Here is a 23,527-nt window from a genome sequence, read left to right on the forward strand (position 1 = left end):
ACAAAACTCAAAGACAACCTACAGAATGGGAGAAGATATTTGCAAATGACATATCAGATAAAGGGCTAGTTTCCAAGATCTATAAAGAACTTATTAAACTCAACACCAAAGAAACAAACAATCCAATCATGAAATGGGCAAAAGACATGAACAGAAATCTCACAGAGGAAGACATAGACATGGCCAACATGCATATGAGAAAATGTTCTGCATCACTTGCCATCAGGGAAATACAAATCAAAACTACAATGAGATACCACCTCACACCAGTGAGAATGGGGAAAATTAACAAGGCAGGAAACAACAAATGTTGGAGAGGATGCGGAGAAAAGGGAACCCTCTTACACTGTTGGTGGGAATGTGAACTGGTGCAGCCACTCTGGAAAACTGTGTGGAGGTTCCTCAAACAGTTAAAAATATACCTGCCCTACAACCCAGCAATTGCACTGTTGGGGATTTACCCGAAAGATACAAATGCAATGAAACGCCGGGACACCTGCACCCCGATGTTTATAGCAGCAATGGCCACGATAGCCAAACTGGGAAGGAGCCTCGGTGTCCAACGAAAGATGAATGGATAAAGAAGATGTGGTTTATGTATACAATGGAATATTACTCAGCCGTTGGAAACGATGAATACCCACCATTTGCTTCAACGTGGATGGAACTGGAGGGTATTATGCTGAGTGAAATAAGTCAGTCGGAGAAGGACAAACATTATATGTTCTCATTCATTTGGGGAATATAAATAATAGTGAAAGGGAATATAAGGGAAGGGAGAAGAAATGTGTGGGAAATATCAGAAAGGGAGACAGAACGTAAAGACTGCTAACTCTGGGAAACGAACTAGGGGTGGTAGAAGGGGAGGAGGGTGGGGGGTGGGAGTGAATGGGTGACGGGCACTGGGTGTTATTCTGTATGTTAGTAAATTGAACACCAATAAAAAATAAATTAAAAAAAATAAAAAAAGAAGAAGAATGAAGCTGGAGGCATCACTCTCCTTAATGTCAAACTACTTGCAAAACTGCTATCATCATAGAAGTAAGGCATGGTGACAGCACTCCAAGGAGTGCATCTACCATCACTTGTCTCTCAAGTGTGGATTCTTGAGGTGTGAGCAGCTGAACCCAGTTCAGAACCAGTTGTGTGCCAGGTACCAGTATTGACAGAGGGAAACACTAGTGGAACAAAGCAAAGAGCCTTGAACGACATCCATGCGTGTATGATCAAAGGATCTTCAACAAGTGTGTCAAGAAAACACAGTGGGAAATAGAGTCTCTTCAACAAATGATGCTGGGGAATGTGGATAGCCACATGCAAAAGAATGAAATGGCACACTTACTTTACACATACACAAATCAACTCAAACTGGATCAATGACTTAAATATAAGACCCTAAACAGTGGAGAATCCCTGGGTGGCTCAGCAGTGTAGTGCCTGCCTTTGGTCCAGGGCGTGATCCTGGAGTCCCGGGATCGAGTCCCACATCAGGCTCCTTGTGTGGAGCCTGGTTCTCCCTCTGCCTGTTTCTCTGCCTCTCTCTCCCCTCTCTCTCTCTCTCTCTCTCTCTGTCTTTAATGAATAAACAAATAATTTTTTAAAGACCCCAAACAGTAAAACTCCTAAGAGAAAACATAGGGGAAAAGATTGATGACATTCTTCTTGGTAATGACTTCATGTATATGACACAAAAAACACAGGCAACAGAAATGAAAATCAATAAGTAGACCTATATCAGACTAAGCAGTTTCTGTACAGCAATGGAAATCATGAACAAAATGAAAAGGCAACCGAGCAAATGGGCGAAAACATTTTCAGAACATGTACAGATAAGGGGTTTATATATAACATATATAAGGAACTCCTACAACAGCATAGTAAAAACGAAACAAACAAATGATCTGATTTTAAATGGGCTAGCATGTCTCCAAAGACAAGGGAAAGAAAAGCAAAAATGAACTCTTGGGACTGCATCAAGATAGAAAGCTTCTGTACAAGAAAGGAAACAGACAACAAAACTCAAAGGAAACTTACGGAATGGAAGAGATATCTGCAAATTTATTCTCAGTATGTGCCTGGTATCCAAAATCTAACAGAAATTATGAAACTCAACACTCAGAGAACAAAAAATCCAGTCAGGAAATTGGCAGAACACATGAACAGACATTTCTCCAAAGAAGACCTACAAATGGCCAAGAGACACAAGAAAAACTGCTCCATATCACTTGGCATCAGGGAAATACAAATCAAAACCACATGAGTTATCACCCTACACCAGTCAGAATGGCTAAAATTAACAAGTCAGGAAACCGTAAATGTTGGTGAGGATGCAGAAAAAGGGGAACCCTCATACACTGTTTGTGGGGATGCAGGCTGCTACAGCCACTCTGGAAAATAGTATGGAGGTTCCTCAAGATATTGAAGATAAAACTACAATACGATCCAGCAATCCCACTTCTAGATAATTCTTCAAAAGAATCAAAAGCAATATCTTGAGGAGATAGGAGCACACCAGTGCTCATTACAGTACTATTCCCAACAGCCCAGATATGGAAACAACTTAAATGTCCTACGCAGATGAATGGTTGAGGGGGATGTAGTATATAGGTAAAATGTAACACTATTAAGTGGCTAGATCTCATATGACCTGTTAATAAAGTGAAAGGAAGATAAAAGACAATGATAAATGTTTTCACAGTTGAAACCAAAGCAAACAGCACCCTGAGATGCCACTTCTCATACATCAGACTGGCAAAAAATTTAAAAGACTGTCCATGATTAGTGTTGTTGAGCAACAGGGCAGCGGGCACTCTCATACATTGCTAGTGAGAAAGTAAAATTACAATACTTTGGGAAACAATCTAGCATGTTCTTCAACAAAGTAAACATGTGCCTCCTCAAGATCCCCTCACTGCCCTCCTGGGTGCAACTCTCCCCAAGAGAAATGAGACCACACACCCATCTCAAAGACTGCTGCGCAAAAGTTCCTGGCAGGTCTACTTGTAATAGTCCAGAGGTGGAAACAACAGAAATGTCCCTAAGTGAGTGAATGAATTTTTGAAAAAGACCTTTCTGCATGTTTCCAGTGTAATACAACTAAGGGTGTAAAGAGAAAAAATGGTGAATCCACAAAACAAATGTACCAATGGGTGAATTTTTTAAAAAGATTTTATTTATTTATTATTGAGAGACAGAGACAGAGAGAAAGAGGCAGAGACACAGGCAGGGAGGAGCAGGCTCCATGTGGGGAGCCCGATGCGGGACTCGATCCCAGGCCTCCAGGATCATGCCCTGGGCCCAAGGCAGGCACCAAATCACGGAGCCGCCCAGGCTGCCCTGGGTGAATTTTTTTAAACCACACCAAGTAAAGAACTTACTCAGGAGCCAAATCGTATTATATAATTCAATTTTTTTAATTAAAAATTGAAACAAATGTATAACAACAATAAAATGTAAGGTTCATGTGAACATGGGTAAGGAGGGTTAAGAGGGAATAAAAGAAGAGAATAGAGAGGACATGAGGAGATTTTTGAGTGGAAGGGACATATTCACTACTTTCACGTAGGAATGATGTCTGTGGTGCACGCACATGGGAAAACGTAATAAACTGTGTACTTTACATAGGTTGAGTTTAACCTATTTCTTTACCGGGAGAGAGAGCGGGAGCAAGAGGGAGGGGTAAAAGAGGAGGTAGAATCCTAACTGAGCAGGGAGTCCCACGTGGCGCTCCATCCAGAACCAGGAGATCATCACCTCAGCCAAAGGCAGACTTGAACTCCCAGGCATCCCTGGTGAGTTTCCTATATGTCCACTATATCTCAATAACGTTGTTAAAATTACATATACATAAATGAAATATTACTTAAAGTACAAATTTCTAAAAATAGCCAACTGCAGGGTTGGACCCTGTCTTCCCTCCTTCCCTCCTTGTCCAGCAGAGGGCGGCAGAGCCGCTCTGTTGCCAACAGCCTTGCTCAGGGCCCCACAGACCAGCAGGCCCTGACCCACCTCAGTCTCACACATGCACAGTCCTCCTGACTCCCAGGCTCCTCATCCTGAGGGCCCCTGGTCTGTGGAGACCCCTGCTGTGTCTCCCTGAAGATTTCTCAGCAACCCATGGAGGCCTGGGGAACCAGGGGACATTTTCTTGCAGAAGGGACAGGAGAACCCAAGATCCGCCTTTGTATCCAAGGGGCTGAGGGTCTCCTCCCCTTTCCAGAGGCAGCCCTGGGATCCCTCAGCTGAGTCTGGGTGGAGCCGCTCCAGTCCTGGTTCCTGTGGGGACACCCAGAGCAGAGAAGACAGACAGGGACACAGATGACTTGAAAGCAGTGCCCCCACCCCTGGGCTGTGATGAGGAGAGAGGGCGTTGTGGTGTCCAGACCCCCATTGTGTGTTTCTTCCAAACTCTGAAAAGTCCATACAGGATCATGCCTTGAAATCTGGAGGACAGAGAGCTCCTCTGAGGGAACACAAACTTGGGTGGATAATCCTCCTGACACAGGCTCAGGAATCTTCTGGACAGTGCCTGTCCTCTCCCAGGCTCACCCTGCCCTGGGATGGACTCAGGCAGTCTAGGACCCACAGGGACCAGGCCCCGGGCTGACCAGCCCTCACCTCTGCCCAGGGCTCAGGGCCACCCACATCCTTTGGAGCCCGGTGCATCCCGGGTGCAGCCCCTGGCAGTGCCTCCAGGAGGTGACAGGGGGACATCCAGGCAACACCCAGGAAAAGAAACCCCTAAGCTGGCTTTGGCTAAAGACTTGGAGCAGGAGCCTGATTTCAATCCTTTCTGCAACAGACCCTCTGGTCCTTCCCACGTGCCTGTTGTGTCCTGACAAATACTTTGGAGTATCCCGATCCATCAGGGGTCCCTGTACAGCCCCCACTTTACTCCATCAGCCAGGGGGAGCTGGTGTGACCACAGGAGTGTTCCCCAGGCAGAGGACACAGGCTGCCGGCACACTCAGGAGCACATGAACAGTCTCTGGGCCACAGTCCAGCCAACTGACTCTGAGAGGGAGGGGCTCCTCAAATCCTTCTCTGCGGACCAGAGAACCTCAAGCCACCTAATCTGCCACCACCATCTTCTCTTCCCTGGACACGAGGAAACCCCCTTCCTATCTCGTGACTGAAATGAGACACCTGGTCCTGAGGCTCTGTCCCTGGAAGCATATGCCAGGCAGGTGACACCCAGGGATGGACACTGGATCCTCACCAGTCATCACCAAGCCTGCCCCTTTCTCACCCCCAGAGTCCTCTCGGTGACCTTGCTGCCAGGAGGAAATCCATCCTCCCCAGAGCAGGTGAGATCACTGGGGAGACCCTGCCCAGCTGGGCTTCTCTGTTACCAAGGGAAACGATCCCCTGGATCTGGGGACCCTGGGCTGTGTGTGTGGTGCCCACAGACTCAAGGCCAGGACACAGCACAGGCCACTGAGGGAAGGGACAAGGGTCACCCTCTCAGGGAGCCGGGTCCCCCTCAGCCCGGCTCTTCAAAGCCTGCACCCCGGAGCCAGGAGGATCCGCGTCCCCTGGGAGCTGGTTAGATGCAGGCTCCGGGGTCCACACCACACCTGCCGAGTCAGATCTGCTTTTCCACAGGATCTGCGGACCCTCCCTCCGTGGGCGCAGAGCAGAGGCGGCCCCGGCGCCACTCCCGGGGTCTCAGCCTGGCTGCGCATCTGCTAAAGCAGCCTGTCCAGGGGTCACCTGGGCCTCCGCAGTCTTGATGACGTTCCCCAGGTGATCCCCAGGCCCGGTGGGGGTGACGTCCCGGGACAGGCTCTGGAGGCGGCCGCGGGCTCCCGCTCTGCAGGGGGAAGCCCCAGGGCCAGGAGGGAGGGCTGTGGGGGCGCGGACCCTGCACCTCGCCCCCAGCTGCGGGGCGCGCCCCGGACCCGACGCCCCGGGCTCGTGCTCGGGCCAAGCAGGCCGTGTGCGCAGCTGCGGGGACCCCCACGGGGACAGAGGAAGGGAACCCCGGGACCTGCCGTCGGGGAGGGGGGGGCCGGCGAGCCCCCGCCCGGCCCGCGTGACCCGGCCCCGCCCCCAGAGGCGGCCCCGCGCGGAGGGGGAAGGACGCGGCGCTGTGGGGCGGACCGCGGGGCCCGAGCGTCTGCGCGGCGGCAGCTGCTCTCACCCCGGCCGGACGGAGCGGGCAGCGGGCACCATGGAGCCCCCCTCGGCCTCTCCCCGAGCAGGGCGCGGCCCCTGGCAGGAGCTCCTGTTGGCCGGTGAGGGGGCCGATCCCCTGGGAGGGGCGGGAGGACCGGGGGAGCGGCGGCCTGGGGCCTGGGGCCTGGGGGGGCGGACGGGGCTCCGCGGGGGACGGGGCGGCGGGCGGGGCGGGGGAGCCGGCTCAGCGACGGGGCGGCCTCGGGATCTGCAAGTGGGGAGTGAGGGGCTGGGTCCCAAGGGCCTCCTCACCGGGGACTCAGTTTTGCAACCTGACGGGAACCACACCCAGGGACCCTAAACCCTGGCCTTGCCACCACCCTGGGGTCCTGACCGATAAGCGCCAGACTCGGAGGGCCCTGGGGACGCTCAGCCCTGGTATTTGCAGCCGGGCCACCCCGGGGGACAGCACAGAGCAGACCAGTCCCTGCTCCCTGAGCTCACTTCTCTGGGAGGAAGACAGACCCGCAGAGACATCTAGAAAGTCATGTCAGGTAAGGACAAGCCCCCTGAAGGGAACAGAGCAGGGAAAGGTCAGGACATTAAGACAGAAGGTTGTCAAGGAGGTGGTCAGGACAGGCTTCTCCCAAGAACCCCTGAGTGTGAGCAGGTATCTGAGGGCAGTCCAAGCCACAGACATCTGAGGGAGAGCATTCAAAACAGAGGAAATTACCTTCAGAGGCCAGGAATTAGCATAATCATTCCACTGACTTTAACCAGCAGGAGACATACACAGAAATCCAGGTATGTGTGCATGTTCATACACCCACACCAAGAAGCTGGGGGTTGAGGACCTACTCCATGTCCAGGGCCCCAGCTCTCTATCCCAACACATAGGTCCAAACACTGATCCGTCCCCTCTCTTCCCTCCTAGTCTCACTCTTAGCCTTCTGGAACCCGCCCACCACTGCCCAAGTCACTGTGGAGTCCGTGCCTCCCAATGCTGCTGAAGGGAAGGAAGCTCTTCTGCGGGTCCTCAATCTGCCTGGGGATACAGGAGGCCTTACCTGGTTCAGAGGGGAAACTGTATTTCCTGCCCATAAAATTCTATTATATATAATAGACACCAAAGTCACTACCCCGGGGCCTGCATACAGCGGCAGAGAGACAATATACCCCAACGGATCCCTGCTATTCCAGAACATCACCCTGAACGACACTGGATCCTACATCCTACAAATCATAAACCAAAAATATGAAACTGCACTAGTACGTGGACAGCTCCGAGTATTCCGTGAGTAATTCCTCTCTCACCTCTGGTGTCGGGTGGGGGGAATTCTACTTCACACACACAGGATTCACAGGCCTGCACTGGGCCTCCATCCCTCTCTGCTTTATGTCCGTGTAGTGGTTCAAGCATTTAGTGCAGGACACACAGTGGAGACACATTTCCAAAGATCAGAATTTGACTCCTGGATTCCAACCCAGCAGACATTCCCTGCAAAGAGAACAAGCCTGACAGATGTAACTCAGCAAAGGGAGACAGATTCAGTCCAGCCCCTGGAGCTCCTCCCTGTCTGTGATCATGACTCTGAGAAAGACCGAGTGGGGCTCAGTTAGCACCAGGCCTGAGGGGTCCCCTGGGATCCTCACATAGAAGCTCAGGCCAGAAAGCCGCTCCCTAGACTTTGTTTCATGGCTTCTGACTCCTGTGACCAAGCTAGGGGAGTCTGTGCTAGGTTTGGGTTTTGACTTCCTGGCAGGGCTGACTGGGAGCAATGATCTCCTGGTGCCTGAGTCCTGAGGTTCCTGAGCGAGTCACCCGCTAGGGCTCAAAATCTGGGGAGGGCCAGAGCCTGGTCCCTCACCTGAGAGGTGGGGTGGAGAGCAGAGATAGGCAAGGTTCCTGAGACAGTGGTGAACACCATGAAGGACAGGAGACCCCAGAGGAAGGTCAGCACCCCCAGGAAGGAAGAGGAGAGAAGATGCTCCTGGCAGTAACTCCTGCACTTGGGATCTGGCCCAGGGAACTGTCTCTGACAGAGGCAAATAACAGATGTTTATTGGGCAGCTCCTCTATAGCCAGCCTTAGGTCAGGTAATTGTGAAAGATTTAGGTTAATTACAGAGAACACACGAAATCGAAAGCCATTTACTTAATTTTGATTTGGGGAAAACTGAGGCAAAAAGTGTTGCAGACATTGGATCAGAGTCACACACACCAGAGCAGCAGGCAGATCACAATCCCACAGGGACTGTCTGCAGCCTCGGCCCCATCTCCTCCTCCTCCACCCAGGGGGCCTTATTAGGCATCTTGGACCCTGAGACCAGCTGGTGGATCAGACCTTTCTTCTTAGGGATCCACAGCTCAAGGCAGGTTTTCTGGTCTGGGAAGGGAGAGCAAATGGAGAATTCATGGTTTTACTCAAGAACTAAATTACCTTCATCAACGATCAGAGTCAGTGCGGGGAATGCCCAGGCCTCCCCTCAGTGGCCGATCCACAGCTCCTGCACTGGACCTGGACTCACTGTTTCCTGATGTGTTGGTGTGATCCCAGGGGCGTGTAAGGGAAAGGACTCCGCCCTCTCCTCCTGACCATGTACCCTGAACCCGCACAGGGCCCAACATCTCAATTGCTCTTTCATGAAGGAGGAAAGGAATGAATGAATGATTCTCAATCTCTTCAGATCTGGACCCTGGATTCAGAGTCCTAGGAGGTCCTGACCACACCTGTTGCCTGTCCATTCAGGGACTGAGAGCCATGTTCTGTCCCTTTGACCACCAGCCCCTGAGGCCACTCCCAGAGAAGAGTCTCCTGATGCCTGTGGTGTTGCTACACCATGGGAGGATTTGCAGGGCTGCCCTGGCCCCTGCCCCTGGGTCAGCTGTGGGTTCTTCCTGCCTGGAGTCTTTGAAGTCACTTGTAACCCCCCCTGCTCACAGCCTGGGACATTTCTGGCTCCCTGCTCCTTCCATGTCCTTCACCTTCCTCCTCCTCCTCTTCAGCTGGGACTAGTCATGCTCTGCACAGGTCCCTCTACCCTTCAGCCTTCTCTGGATTCTTCCGGTAACCTGAGTGACCAGGCCCACCTTCCCAGGCTATTGCCTGGAGGACACAGAATTCAGAGCAGAGCCTCTTCCAGTCACCACCTGCTCTAAAAACATTTTATTTATTTATTTATTTGTTTGTTTATTTATTTATTTATTTATTTATTTATTTTTTAGGGGGGAGAGAGAGAGAGAGAACATGAGCAGGGAGCTTAATGCAGGACTCCATCTCAGGACCCTGGGACCATGACCTGAGCCAAAGGCAGACACTTAACCACTAAATAACCTGGATGCCCCCCCCTTTAGTCACCCCTGTCTGTAATCTGGCCAAACTGTGTCTCCAGTTGTACCAGAGCCTCCATGCAGTGAGGCCACAGGGAAATGGGAAAGAGAGAGCCCTGACGCAGCCCCTCTACTGTGTCCTGACTCTGCAGTCTCCCAGTTCTCTCACACTGTGTGACCCCAGCACATTTGATCCCCCACTGAGAGAACACTGCATAATGGTGCCCACTGCAATATAGGTAGATGCCCCCATGACGTCCCTTCATGGCACAGAAGGAGCAGTGCCAAAGTACATATTTATGCCCACAGCTAAGAGTACCAGCCTTCTGTGAAAACTGTGACCACTACTCTAAAGAGGTTCTCCCTGTAATAGTCAATCCACAGGCAGAAAGTAAAAGTCTTATTCAGACTGAGAAACCCTTTAGATTGGAGCTTCTCCAAACCTAAGCTCAGAAAGACTGGCTGGGCTGTTCTCATTTTCTAATTAATTGTTTCACAAAAGAGAAATAAATGCCTTCCCTTTCTATGTAAAGCTACCATACTAGAGAGAGGGCCTGATCTTTTCAGAAAGCTCAGGAAATGTTCCCAGGAAGCCAGTGGCTATAAAATTCCCCCTGATGTTGAGGATGCTGCACATGGAGATTTAGAAGGTTCCTGGTGCTGACGCTACAGAGATATCCAGGAAGAGCAGACACGTGACAGAGGACCAGTGTTAGAGGGACAGCCCTGTCCTGACAGACTGCCACCTGAACAGACACTCAACCTTGTGCAGGAGGCAGGGCCATCCTCAGGGGCACCTTGACAGAGCTCCCTGGGTCCCTGGGCCCCAGGCCCACTCTCATGCTGTCACCTCCTCTGTTTCTCCAGAGAGCCAGTGTCCCAACCCCTTCTCACTGCCAGCAACACCACAGTCACAGAAGATGACTCTGTGCTCCTGACCTGCTCCTCAAGTAACACCGGGATCTCTATCCAGTGGCTCTTCAATGGCCAGATTCTAATGCTCACGGATAGGAAGAAGCTGTCCCAGGACAACAGCACCCTCACCATAGACCCTGTCAGGAAGGAGGATGCCGGGAAATACGAGTGTGAGGTCTCCAATCCGGTCAGTTTCCACAAAAGTGACCCTGTCAGGCTGGATGTGGAAGGTAAATGACACCTTGTCCTGTGTTACATCTCCCTGGGAAGATAACTCTACCAGTGATGTGCAAATGATAGAAGGCCCAGAGGGCAGGAGAGCAGAATAGAACCAGAGACCATTTCAGTAAACAAAATGGGAGTGTGGTGAAGACCTGAGTCTCTGAATCATATACACTTAGTTTCTGATCCTAGGTCTGGCTTTTATTGTGTGACCTTACACAAGATTCCTTTCTTCCTCAACTACCATTTTTTGTGTGGTAAAATATACATAAGTTTTATCATTTTAACCATTTTAGGTATACAGTTCTGTAGTATATTTGTATTTTTGTGCAACCATCACCACCATCCATTAAACACTCCTGCCCCTAAACCCAGTAACCACCACCCTGCCCGCTGTCTCTTATGACTGTGATTATTCTAAGTACCTTGAATAAGTGGAACCATAAGAATATTTGTTTTGTGTGTGTCGGTGTCTGGATTTCTTCACTTAGCATAAGGTCTTCAGGGTTCATCCATGGTGTGGTGCCCATCAGAATTCTGTTCCATTTTAAGACTGAATAATATTCCCTCATGTATGTGTATCACACTTTGTGTATCATTTGTCTGTTTATGAACTTTTGGGTTTTTTCTACCATTTGGCTCTTGTGAATAATGCTGCTAGAAACATGGGTGTACAAATATCTATTGAAACCCCAGCTTTCAGTACTTTAGATTAGAGACTCAGAAGTGGAGATGCTGAATCAAATGATAATTCTTTGTTCATTTTTTGATGAACTGCTAAACCATTTCCACATTGATTGCACCGTTTTACATTCCGAACAGGAGAGGCAGGGAACTTCCAGCTCCACATCCTCACCAACACTTGTTTTCTGTTTTGAATTTTTTATTTTAATAATAGTCATGCTAATGGACACGAGTTGATATCTTATGAAGGTTTTCATCTTCATTTCCCTGATGATGAATGACGTAGAGCATCTTTTCATGTGGCTCTTGGCTATCTGGATGTCTTTTTTGGAGATGTGTCTGTTCAAGTCCTCTGCCTATTTCTGATTAGATTTTTTGTTGTTGAGATGTAGTTCTCTATTATGGATACTAAACCCCTGTGGGATATATGAATTGAAATATTTCATTCCACTCTGTGGGTTGTCTTTTTTTGTTGTTGATAGTGTCCTTTGATGTACAAAAGTTTTTAATTTAAATTGAAACCCAATTTATCTTTTGTTACCTGTGCTTTTACTTTCATATCCACGAAAATATTGCCAAATTCAAAGTCATGAAGCTTCGCACTGTATTTTTTCTAAGAGTTTGTATTATTCTAACTCTTACATGTAAGTCTGTGATCTACTTTTAGTTAATTTTTTGTCTTTGGTGTTAAGTAAGGGTTCAGTTCCTTTGCATGCACATATTGATTTCCCAACACCCATTTGCTGGAAAGACTGACTTTTCCCCAATGTGAATGGTCTTGGCACCCCTGTCATAAATGGTTTGACCGTGTATGTAAGGGTTATTTCTGGAATCTCTATGATATTCGTCTATTTGTTTGTCTTCATGCGAGTACTACACTGTTTTGGTTACTGTAGCTTAGCGGTAAGTTTTGAAATCAGGAAAGATGAGTCCTTCACCTTTGTTCTTTCTTAAGATTGTTTTGGATATTTTGAGGTCCCTTGAAATTCCATATGAATTTTAGGATAGATTACTCTATTTCTGCAAAAAAAAAAAAAGAGTCTTGGGTTTTGATCAAGATTGTATTGAATCTGCAGATCACTTTGTGTAGTACAGTCATCCTTACAATATTAAGTATTCCAGCCCATGAACATGGAATGTTTTTCCATTTATTTAGGTCTTTAAATTCTTTCAGCAATGCTTTGTAGTTTTCAGTGTGTAAGTCTTTCACCTCCTTGGTTAAATTAGTTGCTAAGTATTTTATTCTTCTTGATGCTGTGGTAAATAGAATTTTCGTAATTTACTCCTCAGACTATTCATTGTTAGTGTGTAGAAATACAACTGATTTTTGCATATCAATTTCATATCTTACAACTTTGCTGCATTTATTAGTTAAGACATATTTTATGTGGACCCTTTAGTGTTTCCTGTGTGTGAGTTCATGTCATTTGTGAACAAAGATCATTTTCTTCTCTCTAATTTTTTTTTCTTCTCTCTAATTTTGATGTCTTTCATTTCTTTTACTTGCCCCTCCACCTCTCACATAAGCTGAGACCAAGCTGAACCAGTCCCCGCATCCCCTCTCATCCACCTTAATTCACACATAATTCAAATGTTCACCTCTGGTTTTCACTCAGCCTCAGCCTGCACACAGCTCCTTCTATTAAAGGTCTTTCCTGGGGATATCTGGGTAGCTCAGCGGTTTAGCACCTGCCTTCGGCCCAGGGCGAAATTCTGGAGTCCCGGGATCAAGTCCCACATCAGTTTCCCTGCATGGGGCTTGCTTCTCCCTCTGCCTGTATCTCTGCCTCTCTCTCTCTCTCTCTCTCTCTGTCTCTCTCTGTCTCTCTCTGGGTCTCTCATGAATAAATAAATAAAATCTTAAAAAATAAAAATAAAAAAGAAAGGTCTTTCCTGTTACGTGGCTGCTGCAACGAGAATCATGAGAGTCACTACTGAATCTTGGTCCCACCTGCCCCATGTGGAATCTGTCACCAGAGACTCTGCGTGTCTCCCACCTGCCCCAACATCTTTCATATTTCTCCAAAACTTTCTCTTTTTTTTCTCCAAAACTTTCTTCATCACTAAGATCACAGTCCAAATCGCCGTTTTCTATGTGGACCTGGTTGGGTCTAATTGGTCTTTTATGGGTTCAGTTCCTACTGTTGCTGTAACAAAGTAGCACCACCTTAGGGGCTTAAAGCAACACAGTTGCTGAATCCTAGAGTTTGGTAGATCAGAAGCCTGACACATACATATCCATAAGTATCCCCCAAGATAAGTTCCCTCCTACAGGCTGGCCAATTTACAACCTTAATTCCCTGTTGCCATATACAGTCACATATTCACAGTCTCTGGAGAGCAGGGTATGAAATCTCTGGGGTCACTCTTTGCCTGCTGCCCTCAGGTTCCACTGTCTTCACTCTCGGGGCCTTTTCCATCCAGCAAGAGGAGTGATATCACTAGAATATCATCATGTAAAATAGATCATGTCACTTTTGGAATACAAATCAATCCATCAACAAATACACAATCTCATAAGAGTCTTCTGATGGCACATCGAATAAGAAACAGTACCCCTCCTGTGGCACCCAAACCCCTGCATGATGGGTCCCCAGACTTCAGGTGCCTTGGCTGCTCAGGTTTGAGGACAGGTGGATGTGAGTACGGAAGGTGGGTCTCCAGGTTTTTTCATTCTTTGGAGTATATCCCATTTATTTTTCTTGTGTGGTGAGGTCATGAAGACTGCAATCTCAGGATCATTGTCTCCCTGAAAACTGCCATTGTCATTTTGAATGATGCCTTTTCCTCCTACACCTTTACCCTCCATGGTGTCTCTTGAGCCAGGGCCCTTCCTCTGGGACTTCAGATTCATCACCTGCTTTCTTTGTTTTTAATAATAAATTTATTTTTTATTGGTGTGCAATTTGCCAACATACAGAATAACACCCAGTGCTCATCCCGTCAAGTGCCCCCCTCAGTGCCCATCACCCATTCACCCCCACTCCCTGCCCTCCTCCCCTTCCACCACCCCTAGTTCGTTTCCCAGAGTTAGGAGTCTTCATGTTCTGTCTCCCTTTCTGATATTTCCTACCCATTTCTTCTCCCTTCCCTTCTATTCCCTTTCACTATTATTTATATTCCCCAAATGAATGAGACCATATAATGTTTGTCTTTCTCCGATTGACTTATTTCACTCAGCATAATACCCTCCAGTTCCATCCACGTTGAAGCAAATGATGGGTATTTGTCGTTTCCAACGGCTGAGTAATATTCCATTGTATACATAAACCACATCTTCTTTATCCATTCATCTTTCGATGGACACCGAGGCTCCTTCCACAGTTTGGTTATTGTGGACATTGCCACTAGAAACATCAGGGTGCAGGTGTCCCGGTGTTTCATTGCATCTGCATCTTTGGGGTAAGTCCCCAACAGTGCAATTGCTGGTCGTAGGGCAGGTCTATTTTTAACTCTTTGAGGAACCTCCACACAGTTTTCCAGAGTGGCTGCACCAGTTCCCATTCCCACCAACAGTGCAAGAGGGTTCCCTTTTCTCCACATCCTCTCCAACATTTGTGGTTTCCTGCCTTGTTAATTTCCCCCATTCTCACTGGTGTGAGGTGGTATCTCATTGTGGTTTTGATTTGTATTTCCCTGATGGCAAGTGGTGCAGAGCATTTTCTCATGTCCGTGTTGGCCATGTCTATGTCTTCCTCTGCATCACGTGCTTTCATCCCTGTGCACATGTATTTGGGAGGGCAGCCCCTGCAAGGAAGGTGTCTCAGGCTACCAGTAGCTGGGGATGCCGGGGCTTCGTACACCCAAGCTGCACACACTCCTAGACAAAGGGAAGCTCCACTCAACAAGTCCAGCATGGCTACTGTTGCCCAGGACTGCATGAGGGTCATGACTGTGGGAAGAAATACTGTCTTTATGTGAACCCCAAGGGTACTCTGGAGTCCAGAATGAGTGCTGGCTCCAAAGCACCATCTGGATCAGCCATCTATCATGGTTGATATTCCAAGAAGCAATTCTCTGGTACCTTTCCAGGACTCTGAGCCTCTACCCACTCTGAGAGGTTCCCTTGATGCCTGTCCTGGTGCCTGAGAGTGGGAGAAATGTCACCTTTGCACATGTGCTCTCCTTGTCCCAACCGTCTGTTAATGCCATGAGTGACTCTCCTCCTCTCTCCTCTGCAATGCCAACTAGACGCTATACCTCTAGGCACTAATCCATTTAACATCAGAAAAGGCAAAGGTTTTCTTAAACATAAAGGAGCTTCAAAGACCACACAGAACACCAGACTCAGAAACTTCCCAACCTGCTCATCTAAGGTGTCTCCCTCCCTATCATCCCCTGTCCTCATTCTTTTTTTTCTTTAATTTGTATCTGTATTCTATTTTATTTTTTATTTAAAAAGGTATTTTAAATCGGCTCTATGCAAGCATAACATCCAACACGGGGCTTGAATAGACAAGCCTGAGATCAAGACCTAATCTGAGATCAAGACTTGGATGCTTCAACAACTGAGCTATCCAGGAACCTCAATTTTTATTTTTTTTAAAGTAAACTCTATGTGGAGTCTGAGCCCACCATCCTGAGACAAGAGTTTCATGCTCTAGGTATTGAGCTACCCGGGCGCTCCCTTTTCTTCTTTTACTTTCTTCATTTCCTTTTTTCTTTTTCATTCTTTTTTTCATGTCACATCTTAGACTTTTGGCTGTTTTGAATCCTTGATCTGCCCCCTCAAACACAGTTGCCTCCTAACTCATCTTTCCATCCCTGCCCAATCCTTTCTCTCCCACCTTGGCACCTCAAGTCCTGATAATCCCTGGAGCTTCAAGGCTCTTCTCCATTAGGGTCTCCTTAGGAACTCAGGGACCTCATGACCTGCCACAGGAGGGTGAAACAGGCTGTTTGGGAACGAAATGAACCTCACCCACCAACATTACTTTGTATTGGTCACAGCCAGAGCTTCCTCTTGGAAGGGATGAAGGTTTCAAGGACCCCAGAGTCCTCCGCCCAAATTTCTCCCTTAAGGAAATCTGTGATTTGCTTTCTGTAATGATTTGTGCTGTTGAGCATTTCCTCAGAAGCTTATGGGCCACTGTACATTTTTGGAGAAATATCTTTTCAAGATTTTTTCCTGTTGTTTATTTTATTGATTGTTTTTTAGGATTTTATTTCTTTAGGGATGCCTGGGTGGCTTAGTGATTGAGCATCTGCTTTGGCTCAGCTCAAAATCCTGGGTTCCTGGGATCGAGTCCCATATTGGGCTCCCCACATGGAGCCTGCTTCTCTCTCTGCCTATGTCTTTCCCTGTGTGTGTCTCTCACAAATAAATAAAATCTTCAAAAAAAAAAAAAAAAGATCCCAGGACCCCAGGATCAGGACCTGAGACAAAGGCAGACACTCAACCATTGAGCCACCTAGGTGCCTCACATGTATCCTTATTGTCATATGTGAGTCTCCTTTATATTGTCTGCTGGCTAGCATCCCACTGTAAGAATAAACTTGTTGCCCTCCTCAAAGGCATCAGGTTGAAACCCTTGTTTTGCTATCATAGCAAGATTTCTGTACACTGGAATATGTCAATATCCATGGATATCCAGTGGTCCCAACACCATTTGTTGAATACAGTTTTTTCTCCATTGAATGGTCATGATATCCTTATTGAAAATCATTGGGCCACAAGTGTCCAGGTTTCTATCTGGGGGGCCAATTCTGTTCCTTTGGTCTCTATGTCTGTCTTCATACCACATCCCCATTATATTGGTTACTGTAACTTTGCAGCCAGGAAGTAGGAGTCCTCTAACTTCATTCTTTTTCAAAATAATTTTTGGTGTTAGAGGTCCCTGAGATTCCATGTGAAATTTTGGATATTCCTATTTCTGTAAAATATTTCCTTAAGAATTTGATAGGGATGCTTCTGGCTGGCTCAGTTGGTGGAGTATGGGACTCTTGATCTAGGGGGGGATCTCAAACCTAGGGGTTGTAGGTTTGAGCTCCCTGTTGGGTGGAGAGATTACTGAAAAATAAATATAAAATATACAGGGATCCTGGGTGGCAGAGTCAGCTAAGCATCTGTATTTAACTCAGGTCATAATACATTGGTCCTGTCTTTGAGCCCCAAGTTGGGCTCCCTACTAAGTGGCGAGTTTGCTTGTACATCTCCCTTTGCCCCTCTTCCTTCTCTTGTTTTCTCTCTCTCAAATAAATAAAATCTTTTAAAAAATAAAATCTTTAAAAATTTTGATAGGGATTACATTGAATCTATAGATCTTCTTTGGTAGCATTGTCGTCTTAACAATATTAAGTTTCATCATCCATGAACATGGGATTCCATTCCATTGATTTGTGTGCTTTGTAATTTTTGTCAGCAATGTTTTATAGATTTCCACATATAGTCTATTGACTCATTAACTCAATTGCTTTTTAAGAAAGATATTTATTTATTCATGAGACACACACACACAGAGAGAGAGAGAGAGAGAGAGAGAGAGAGAGAGTGAGAGAGAGGAGCAGAGACACAGGCAGAGGGAGATGCAGGCTCCCACAAGGAGCCCAACATGGGACTCCATCCCTAGATCCCTAGATCATGCCCTGAGCTGAAGGGAGATGCTCAACAGCTGAGCCATCCAGGCGTCTCAACTTAATTCCTAAGTATTTTATCTTTTTTGACGTTATTGTAAATGGAATTGTTTTTCTTAATTTGCTTTTTAAACTTATTTAAATTTAATTAATTACTGTATAATGTGCCATTAGTTTCAGATGTAGAGTTCAGTAATCTGTCAGTTGAATATAATACCCAGTGTTTTACATTACGTGCCCTCCTTAATACCTATCACCCTGCTACCCTATCCCCCACCTATTTCCCCTACAACCCTGTTTGTTTCCTATAGTGCAGTCTCTTATGGTTTGTCTCTGTCTCATTTCATCTTATTTTATTTTTCCCTCCCTTCCTCTATGATCCTCTGTCTTGTTTGTCATGTTCCACATATAAGTAAAACCATATGATAATTGTCTGTCTTTGATTGATTCATTTTGCTCAGCATAATACTCTCCAGTTCCATCTCCATTGATATAAATGTTAAAATTTCATCCCTTTCATGGCTAGGTAATATTTCATCGTGCATATATACATATATATAAATATATATATATACACACACACTATTTGCCAATACCTTCTTTATGCATTCATCTGCCAATGGACATCTGGTCTCTTTCCACAGTTGGGCTACTCTGTATATTGATGCTATAAACATTGGAATGCAGGTGACCCTTCAGATCACAGCATTAGTGTCCTTCAGGGAAATACCTAGTAGTGCATTGGTGAATCATCAGGTAGTTCTATCCTTAATTTCTTTAGCAATCTCCATACTATTTTCCAGAGTGGCTGTAGCAGCCTGCATCCCCACAAAAGAGTCTTCCCCTTTCTCTGCACCCTCACCAACATTTGCTGTTTCCTGACTTGTTCATTTAACCATTCTGACTGCCATGAGGTGATATGTCATTGTGGTTTTATTTGTATTTCCATGAGGCCAAGTGATGTGTAACATTTTTTTTTTCATGTCTCTGTTGGCTATTTGTATGGCTTCTTTGGAGAAGAGATAGGCAAGGTCTCTGAGACACGGTCTGAACACCCTGGAGGACAGGAGACCCCAGAGGAAGGACAGCACCCTCAGGGAGGAAGAGGAGAGAAGATGATTCTGGCAGTAACTGCTGCACTTGGGATCAGGCCCAGGGAACCGTCACTCACAGAGGCAAATAACAGATGTTTATTTGGGCAGCTCCTCTATAGCCAGCCTTAGGTCATGTAATTGTGAAAGATTTCAGGTTAATTACAGAGAACACAGCTAATCGAAGGCCATTTACTTTTTTTTATTGGAGTTCAATTTGCTGACATATAGCATAACACCCTCCGCTCATCCCATCAAGTGCCCCCCTCAATGCCTGTCACCCAGTCACCCCCACCCCCTGCCCACCTCCCTTTCCACCACCACTGGTTCGTTTCCCAGAGTTAGAAGTCTCTCATGTTCTGTCTCCCTCTCTGATATTTCCCACACATTTTTTCTCCTTTACTTGATTTTGATTGAGGGGAAATGGAGGCAGAGGGCGATGCAGACATTGAATCAGAGTCACACACACCAGAGCAGCAGGCAGATCACAATCCCACAGGGTCTGTCCGCAGCTGCGGCCCCATCTCCTCCTCCTCCACCAAGGGACCTTATTAGGCATCTAGGGACCCTGAGACCAGCTGGTGTATCAGATCTTTCTTCTTAGGGATCCACAGCTCAAGGCAGGTTTTCTGGTCTGGGAAGGGAGAGCAAATGGAGAATTCATGGTTTTACTCAAGAACTAAATTACCTTCATCAACGATCAGAGTCAGTGCGGGGAATGCCCAAGCCTCCCCTCAGTGGCCGATCCACAGCTCCTGCACTGGACCAGGACTCACTGTTTCCCGATGTGTTGGTGTGATCCCACGGGCGTGTAAGGGAAAGGACTCCGCCCTCTCCTGACCATGTACCCTGAGCTCGCACAGGGCCCAACATCTCAATTGCTCTTTCATGAAGGAGAAAAGGAATGAATGAATGATTCCCAATCTCTTCAAATCTGGACCCTGGGTGCAGAGTCATAGGAGGTCCTGGCCATACCTGTTCCCTGTCCATTCAGGGGCTGAGAGCCATGTTCTGTCCCTCTGACCACCAGCCCCTCAGGCCACTCCCAGAGAAGAGTCTCCTGATGCCTGTGTTGTTGCTCCACCATGGGAGGCTTTGCAGGGCTGCCTTGGCCCTGCCCCGGGTCAGTTGTGGTCTCTTTCTGCCTGGAGGCTTTGAAGTCACTTGTCACCTGCCCTGCTCACAGCCTGGGACATTTCTGGCTCCCTGCTCCTTCCATGTCCTTCATCTTCCTCCTCCTCCTCCTCCTCCTCTTCAGCTGGGACTAGTCCTGCTCTGTGCAGCTCCCTCAACCCTTAAGCCTTCCCTGGATTCTTCTGCTAAGCCCTGTGACCAGGCCCACCCTCCCAGGCTATTGCCTGGAGGACACAGAAATCAGAGCAGCAGTGTCTGCTAGGTTCCGTGAGGAGCCAGCTTGCCCAGGTCACCAGGAGAATGAGCTTTCACTGTGCCCTCATCCAGGGCTCTTTCCCTCCATGACACTAACAAGTGGAACACACATGACAGGGTCATGTGGTCCCTTGATCTACTCTCGACGTGACTCATCCAGGGAGTCAAAGGCAGTAGGGGCAGGTTTGCAGTCCCCAAAGGATGATGGGCTCATTTCGTGTCTTTTACTCCTGACTCATATCCTCCTCCTGGTGAAACTCTTTCTTCCCAGTGGTTCCCCAGACTTCCTCAGACCCTGAGATCATGACCTGAGTCAAAGGCAGACACTTAACCACTAAACAACCTGGATGCCACCCTCCCATTCACCCCTGTCTGTAATCTGGCCAAACTGTGTCTCCAGTTGTACCAGAGCCTCCATCCAGTGAGGCCACTGGGAAACGGGAAAGAGAGAGCCCTGACGCAGCCCCTCTACTGTGTCCTGACTCTGCAGTCTCCCAGTTCTCTAACACTGTATGATCCCAGCACATTTGATCCCCCACTGAGAGAACACTGCATAATGGTGCCCAACTGCAATATAGGTAGATGCCCCCATGACATCCCTTCATGGCACAGAAGGAGCAGTGCCAAAGTACATATTTATGCCCACAGCTAAGAGTACCAGCCTTCTGTGAAAACTGTGACCACTACTCTAAAGAGGTTCTCCCTGTAATAGTCAATCCACAGGCAGAAAGTAAAAGTCTTATTCAGATTGGGAATCCCTTTAGATTGGAGCTTCTCGAAACCTAGGCTCAGAAAGACTGGCTGGGCTGTTCTCATTTTCTAATTAATTATTTCACGAAAGAGAAATAAATGCCTTCCCTTTCTATGTAAAGCTACCATACTAGAGAGAGGGCCTGATCTTTTCAGAAAGCTCAGAAAATATTCCCAGGAAGCCAGTGGCTATAAAATTCCCCCTGATGTTGAGGATGCTGCACATGGAGATTTAGAAGGTTCCTGGTGCTGATGATACAGAGATATCCAGGCAGAGCAGACACGTGACAGAGGGCCAGTGTTAGAGGGACAGCCCTGTCCTGACAGACTGCCACCTGAACACAGACACTCAACCTTGTGCAGGAGGCAGGGCCATCCTCAGGGGCACCTTGACAGAGCTCGCTGGGTCACCAGACCCCAGGCCCACTCTCATGCTGTCACCTCCTCTGTTTCTCCACAGAGTCAATGTCCCAACCCCTTCTCACTGCCAGCAACACCACAGTCACAGAAGATGACTCTGTGGTCCTGACCTGCTCCTCAAGTAACACTGGGGTCTCTATCCAGTGGCTCTTCAATGGCCAGATTCTAATGCTCACGGATAGGAAGAAGCTGTCCCAGGACAACAGCACCCTCACCATAGACCCTGTCAGGAAGGAGGATGCTGGGAAATATGAGTGTGAGGTCTTCAATCCGGTCAGGTTTCGCAAAAGTGACCCTGTCAGGCTGGATGTGGAAGGTAAATGACACCTTGTCCTGTGTTATAGTAATACTACTGAACTGTATACCTAAAATGGTTAAAAGGATAAACCTTACGTATATTTTACCACACAAAAAAAATGGTTATCGAGGAAGAAAGGAATCTTGTGTAAGGTCACACAGTAAAAGCCAGACCTAGGATTAGAAACTAAGTGTATTTGATTCAGAGACTTAGGTCTTCACCACACTCCCATTCTGTTTACTGAAATGGTCTCTGATTCTATTCTGCTCTCCTGCCCTCTGAGCCTTCTATCATTTGCTCATCATTGGTAGAGTTATCTTCCCAGGGAGATGTATTTGTATTTTTGTGCAACCATCACCACCATCCATTAAACACTCCTGCCCCTAAGCGTAGTAACCACCACCCTGCCTGCTCTCGCTTATGACTGTGATTATTCTAAGTACCTTGTATAAGTGGAACCATAACAATATTTGTTTTGTGTGTGTGTGTGTGTGTGTATGTGTGTGTGTGTGTGTGTCTGGATTTCTTCATAAGTAAAACTATATGATAATTGTCTGTATTTGATTGATTCATTTTGCTCAGTATAATACTCCCCAGTTCCATCTCCATTGATATAAATGTTAAAATTTCATCCCTCTGATGGCTCGGTAATATTTCATCCTGCATATATACATATATATAACTTTTTATTCATATATATGAATATATATATATGTATGCTATTTTCCTTTTTTTTTTTTAATTTATTTATGATAGGCACACAGTGAGAGAGAGAGAGGCAGAGACACAGGCAGAGGGAGAAGCAGGCTCCATGCACCGGGAGCCCGATGTGGGATTCGATCCCGGGTCTCCAGGATCGCGCCCTGGGTCAAAGGCAGGCGCCAAACCGCTGCGCCACCCAGGGATCCCTGTATGCTATTTTCCAATACCTTCTTTATGCATTCATCTACCAATGGATATCTGGGCTCTTTCCACAGTTGGGCTACTCTGTATATTATTGCTGTAAACATTGGAGTGCAGGTCCCTTCAGATCACAACATTAGTGTCCTTCGGGGAAATAACTAGTAGTGCATTGGTGGGTCATGAGGTATCTCTATATTTAACTTCTTGAGGAATCTCCATGCTACTTTCCAGAGTGGCTGTACCAGCCTGCATCCCCACAAACAGTGTTTGAGTCTTCCCCTTTCTCTGCACCCTCACCAACATTTGCTGTTTCCTGACTTGTTAATGTGACCATTCTGATGGCCGTGAGGTGATATCTCATTGTGGTTTTACTTGTATTTCCATGATTCCAAGTGATGTGGAGCATTTTTTTTCATGTCTCTGTTGGCTATTTGTATGGATTCTTTGGAGAAATGTCTGTTTGTGAATATCCAATGGAAAAAAGACAGTCTCCTCAAGGAATGGTGTTTGGAAAATTTGAAAGTCATATATAGAAAAATTGAAACTGGACCATTATCTTATACCATATACCAAGATAAACTTAAAATGGATCAAAGACCTAATCATGAGACAGGAATCCATCAAATTCCTAGAGGAGAACACAGGCAGCAACCTCTTTGACCTTGGCCACAGAACTTTCTGCTAGACGCATCTCTAGAGGTAATGGAAACAAAAACAAAAAGGAACTATTGGGACTTCATTGAGATACAAAGCTTTGCACAGCAAACAGTTGACAAAACCCAACAAAGTCCCTACAGAATGGGAGAAGGTATTGGCAAATAGCACTTCAGATAAA

General features: G+C 47.0%; 1 protein-coding gene and 1 long non-coding RNA gene across 4 annotated transcripts in view; one reads left to right on the top strand and one right to left on the bottom strand.

Moving 5' to 3' along the window:
• LOC112645377 (carcinoembryonic antigen-related cell adhesion molecule 1-like) overlaps positions 1–23,527 on the top strand; it is a 157,546-nt gene that overhangs the window by 51,288 nt on the left and 82,731 nt on the right. The window contains exon 1 of one of the 3 annotated variants that reach the window (XM_049094529.1): positions 5,977–6,236. The exons of the other annotated variants lie outside the window; for them this stretch is intronic. Coding sequence (XP_048950486.1) covers positions 6,173–6,236 — 64 coding nt within the window. The 5' untranslated portion in view covers positions 5,977–6,172. Of the gene's footprint in view, positions 1–5,976; positions 6,237–23,527 lie in introns of those variants that run through there. 3 annotated transcript variants of the gene reach the window in all.
• The window catches only part of LOC112645384 (uncharacterized), a 206,574-nt gene that overhangs the window by 28,286 nt on the left and 154,761 nt on the right, over positions 1–23,527 (bottom strand). The gene's annotated exons all lie outside the window — the stretch shown is intronic.

The sequence above is a fragment of the Canis lupus genome, chromosome 1, assembly GCF_003254725.2.
Source record: "Canis lupus dingo isolate Sandy chromosome 1, ASM325472v2, whole genome shotgun sequence".
Taxonomy (NCBI): Eukaryota; Metazoa; Chordata; class Mammalia; order Carnivora; family Canidae; genus Canis; species Canis lupus.